This window comes from Branchiostoma belcheri, unplaced genomic scaffold (genome assembly GCF_001625305.1).
Source record: "Branchiostoma belcheri isolate BF01 breed outbred unplaced genomic scaffold, Haploidv18h27 scaffold290, whole genome shotgun sequence".
Taxonomy (NCBI): domain Eukaryota; kingdom Metazoa; phylum Chordata; class Leptocardii; order Amphioxiformes; family Branchiostomatidae; genus Branchiostoma; species Branchiostoma belcheri.
Window position 1 is genome coordinate 28,678 of NW_017803899.1, and position 5,000 is coordinate 33,677.

The 5,000-nt window shown below is 41.7% G+C and overlaps 1 protein-coding gene across 1 annotated transcript in view; it reads left to right on the forward strand.

The window, feature by feature from the left end:
- LOC109473159 (tudor domain-containing protein 1-like) overlaps positions 1–5,000 on the forward strand; it is a 21,872-nt gene that overhangs the window by 13,807 nt on the left and 3,065 nt on the right. Inside the window, exons 7-12 of the mRNA XM_019773045.1 lie at positions 191–328; positions 903–1,060; positions 2,521–2,672; positions 3,035–3,135; positions 4,293–4,451; positions 4,863–4,967. Of these exons, the coding sequence (XP_019628604.1) occupies positions 191–328; positions 903–1,060; positions 2,521–2,672; positions 3,035–3,135; positions 4,293–4,451; positions 4,863–4,967 (813 nt within the window). The remainder of the gene's footprint in view (positions 1–190; positions 329–902; positions 1,061–2,520; positions 2,673–3,034; positions 3,136–4,292; positions 4,452–4,862; positions 4,968–5,000) is intronic.

Here is a 5,000-nt window from a genome sequence, read left to right on the forward strand (position 1 = left end):
CAAGTGCTACAGACTGAAGACATCATAGTAAGAAACTGTAAAGTTGTTATTTTCCAGGACACGTGGGTGTCCCCGCCCCCCAGTTACAGCCCTGGGACCAACTGTGCAGCTCTGTACATCCCCCCAAACCCGTTACACACACACGCACACAAATGCTACAGAAAATATAAGTGAATGTTGTTATTTCCAGGACACGTGGATATCCCCGCCCCCCAGTTACAGCCCCGGGACCTGTTGTGCAGCTCAGTACACTGCTGATGACTCCTGGTGCCGTGCAGTTCTCACTCACCAGACAGGGGGCACTGCAGGACAGGGCCAAGACTGCTATGTACGTGGAAATTATTTGTTTTTTCTTTGTTTCTTCCTTTTCTTTTCCATTTCTCTCGAATTCTGTCTCCTTTTTTTTTTCTTCTAGCTCTATTCCTCTTCCTTTCTGCAGGAAGGATACTGCCATGTAGGTGGAAATCATTCCCCCTCTTTGTTTCTTCCTTCAATGTTGTTTCTTCTTTTGATTGTACATTTTCTCAAATCCTGTCTTCTGTCTTTCTTTCCTCTTCTAGCTGTCTTCCTCTCTTTCTGACTGCTGAAATACAACAAAATAAGAGGTAAAATTCCTATTAATCTACTCTTGTTGGAGTCTCTTTTTTCAGCGACTTGTCACAAACATTTCACTCTTTCGAGTACTTTTATGTTTTCTTTGGTGGCATGTATACTTCCGATTAGACTCTTCCTCTGGACCAAGAGGTTGGGAGTATGAATCCCAACTGTTTTTGCCTCTGGACCAAGAGGTTGGGAGTTAGAATCCCGATTATTTTTACTCACCCAAATTGCATGCCACAAGAAAGGAAAGAGTAGTTTTCCAGTGAGCTAAACAGCATTAAATTCTCTTCCCTTCCCTGTAGTTTGTACAGTATGTAGACTTCGGGAACTCTGAGTTTGTTGGGAAGAAGCGGATCCAGAGACTAGTGGTACGAGCCGTGCAGCACCCAGCCCAGGCCCTCCCCTGCCAGCTACACATGGTACGGTCCAACTCAACATGGAGCCAAGCTGCCAAAGACAGGTAATTATTCAGAAAATGGCTGAGGCCTTCTCAACTTTTATTTTTGGTTCTCTGCGTTTTCTTTTTTTAGTGTGCACTGCACGTGCTGCTCTCGCTAACCAAACAAATAAGGCAACAGGTGCTGTAGCAGACACTCTGTGGTGTTGCAGTGGTCGAAATACTTTTTTTCAGTACTCTGCAATATTGCAGAAGAGTCAAAATTTTGTTCTGCAATTTGGAAATACTTTCTGCAAATACACAAGCCTCCATATTACAACCTTTCTGCAAATACACTGTGAATCCTCCATACTACAACCTTCTCAAACCAATAATTCCTTTTTACATCATATATAGCTTTGTAAATCTGTACAGTAGCATTACTGGACTGCAGGGGAATTTCAGGTTTATAAGCATAAGCTATGGATTGATATGCAAATTAGTGAAGACAATTTTTTGGAAGTACAAAAGGAAACAAAAGTTAGACAAGTCAAGACAAGGATGATGCAAATTAGTGAAGAAGCTCCTGTTGTTTCAGAACAGTCTGTCCCTGGGGCCTGGGAGTTTTAGTTTGCTAAATTGAAAACTAATGAATCTGGAGCCTATTTTTCCTTCTGCAAAATTGCAGATTGTATAATTTTTTCTTCTGCAATCTTGAAAATCTATCTGCAGATTGCAGACTGCAGGCAGGTATTTCGAACACTGTGTTGTGTACATTATGTAGCAAGTGGCAGGACAGAGTTAGAGGGGATGGTCACCATATAAATGAATGTGTTTGAGTAAGAATAAACAGAGTATTCAGTAGTTTGTGAGGCCTGACCATGTAAAAATGAACATTATGCATTTGCTTTGCAAATGTTACCTTTCTAGCTAACATGTACCTAACCAAACCTAGGTACATACAGATTAACATAGATTTACAGAGTTCTGTTAGGACATTCATAACCCTTTCCCAAGGCACAACATCAGGATACATACATGTCACGGATTCAAACCCAATTCATTTTTTTTTTCTTTTTAACCCCTCCGTAGGTTTCAGGAGTTGACGAGGGAAGATGTAGAGCTGACCATGACAGTAACAGCTGCAGCTGAAGACAGGTGCGTCGTGCACCTGATGCTACCTGTCTCCAGCTGCAGCTGTTACCAACATTTCTACTTAACATGTACTTTTAAACCCTTCACAGGTTTCAGGAGCTGACGAGAGAAGATGTCGAGCTGACTATGACAGTAACAGCTGCAGCTGAAGACAGGTGCGTCGTGCACCTGATGCTACCTGCAAGTGTTACCTTTCTAGTTAACATGTACTCTTTTTTCTAAACCTTCCACAGGTTTCAGGAGCTGATGAGAGAAGATGTAGAGCTGACCATGACAGTAACAGCTGCAGCTGAAGACAGGTGCGTCGTGCACCTGATGCTACCTTCTTTCAGCTGTAGCTGTTACCAACATCTCTTGTTAACATGTACTTTTTTCTAAACCCTCCGTAGATTTCAGGAGCTGACGAGAGAAGATGTAGAGCTGACTATGACAGTAGCAGCTGCAGCTGAAGACAGGTGCGTCGTGCACCTGATGCTACCTGATGGAGAGGACCTGGCCGACCGGCTGGCGCGAGAACAACTCCTGCCACTGTCTATGCCTGGTTAGTTCTTTACAGTCTGTTCCCTTATAGCCAGTACAGCTGCCCTTTTGGCATAATACATGCACCAACATCTACAAGCTCAGTTCTGTCAGGACTGGAAATACTGGGTGCAAACACACTTTTTGTGAGCTTTTCAGGAAAAATATAAGAAAATGTTACATCAATTATTTGTAATTTTGAGCTGTAGAATATATCAAAGTGGGTGGTTTTGAGAGTCAGAAGAGCAATACATGTAGGTAGAAAAGGTAAAGCAGTCGTTCTCAACTGCCAGCTCTATACTGTGATCATTTGCTGGATGTGTACTAACTTTACAATTCTACCTTGTCCTTACAAGTGTTTGTTTGTTTATTTGTTGTGTTTAGAAGCCGTCCCGTTACCAGATGAACAGTTTCTGCAGGTTCTTGTTGTGGACTGTAACAACACGACAGAAGTGGTGGTCAGGATCAGCGAAGAGAGCTACCGGGTAACGCTGTTTGTTTGTTTGTTTGTTTATAAATTGAATTTAGGCATAACACACCAGTTATGAACAGTTAGTACAAGCTGTGTAAGATTGACTGTAATCTTAATACCATCTATTAGTACTAACTTGAAGGTATGATGTACTAAAACCAGACTTAAATGCTTTCTCTAGCTACCACTTTTATTTCAGTGTGGCATCCAGTTGCTAAGCTAGTATTCACTACTCCACCCAGGTGTAAAATGGGTACCTGACTTCAGTTGGGGAGGTAAAAGGCAGTGGAAGGCCTTCCAATACCATGCCCTAGACACAGTGGATTAACAACCCACTATCCCCACAGCCTAAAAAAGGTTGGAGGAACATTATGTATGCTACATTTGAAGCTAACTTGTGTATCTGTTGAAACTAAGTTGTGTATCTGTTGTGTATCTGTTGTACTTGCAGACAGAGTTGAAGGAGTTTGTGAGAGAAATGACTGAGTACTACAACAGCAGGACTAGACCTGCACCAGACACAGTTCTGGAGGGAAACACCTATGCAGCTTTTGAAGCTAACTTGTATTATATGTTGTGAATTTGTTGTGTAACTGTTGTATATCTGTTTTACCTACAGACAGAACTAAAGGAGTTTGTGCGAGAAATGACTGAATACTACAACAGCAAAACCAGGCCTGCACCAGACACAGTTCTGGAGGGAAACATCTATGCTGCTTTTGAAGCTAACTTGTGCATAAATTGTGTATCTGTTGTAAAATTGTTGTATATCTGTTGTACCTACAGACAGAACTAAAGGAGTTTGTGAGAGAGATGACTGAATACTACAACAGCAGAACTAGACCTGCTCCAGACACAGTTCTGGAAGGAAATATCTACGCAGCTTTTGAAGCTAACTTGTGTATTTGTTGTAAAATTGTTGTGTATCTGTTGAAGCTAACTTGTGTATTTGTTGTGTATCTGTTGCACTTACAGACAGAGTTGAAGGAGTTTGTGAGAGAGATGACTGAATACTACAACAGCAGAACTAGACCTGCTCCAGACACAGTTCTGGAAGGGAACATCTACACAGCTTTTGAAGCTATCTTGTGTATTTGTTGTAGCTTATTTGTGTATCTGTTGTTACAGTAGCTAACTTGTGAATTTGTTGTGTATTTATTGTACCTACAGACAGAACTAAAGGAGTTTGTAAGAGAAATGACAGAGTACTACAACAGCAAACCCAGACCTGCACTGGACACAGTTCTAGAAGGAAACATCTACGCAGCTTTTGAAGCCACAGAAGGAGTCTGGTGTAGAGTACAGGCTGTGGATGTAGAGGATGACATGGTCAGGAAAAAATCATCTCACTTTTATTATGTTTACAGAAGGAAAACATTAGTTCGGGCCTCCTAGCAGCTTGTCCTGGAACTGCAGGAGCATTTGTTAAAAAAATTCCGGAGGAGGATAACTCAAGACGGATTGTCGAATACTGTTTTTGCTCTGTTTCCTCTTCTTCTTCTCTCCAAACCAATAAGGTCAATGACCCAAATCAGACGTCTGTCACCATGGTAACTGGTGTTGGGTTACATCATGTTGCAATTCTATAGCATGAGGGATTTAGACTCCTGTCTGACCATATGCATGTATATGAATGTTTTTGGGTAAGAGTGAACAGAGCAGACCATATGCGAAGGTAAACATTATTAATTTGCTTTGCAAATGTTACATTTCTATCCATATTTTTTTTTTTCTTTGTAGGTGAAGTGTTATTTCCTAGACTTCGGAGACACGGATGTCCTGACTGTGAACAGCCTGAGACTGCTGGCTCCATGCTTCAGTACACAGCCGGTACAGGTTATCAAGGTATGGCAGTCAGTCAGTCACTCACTCACTCAC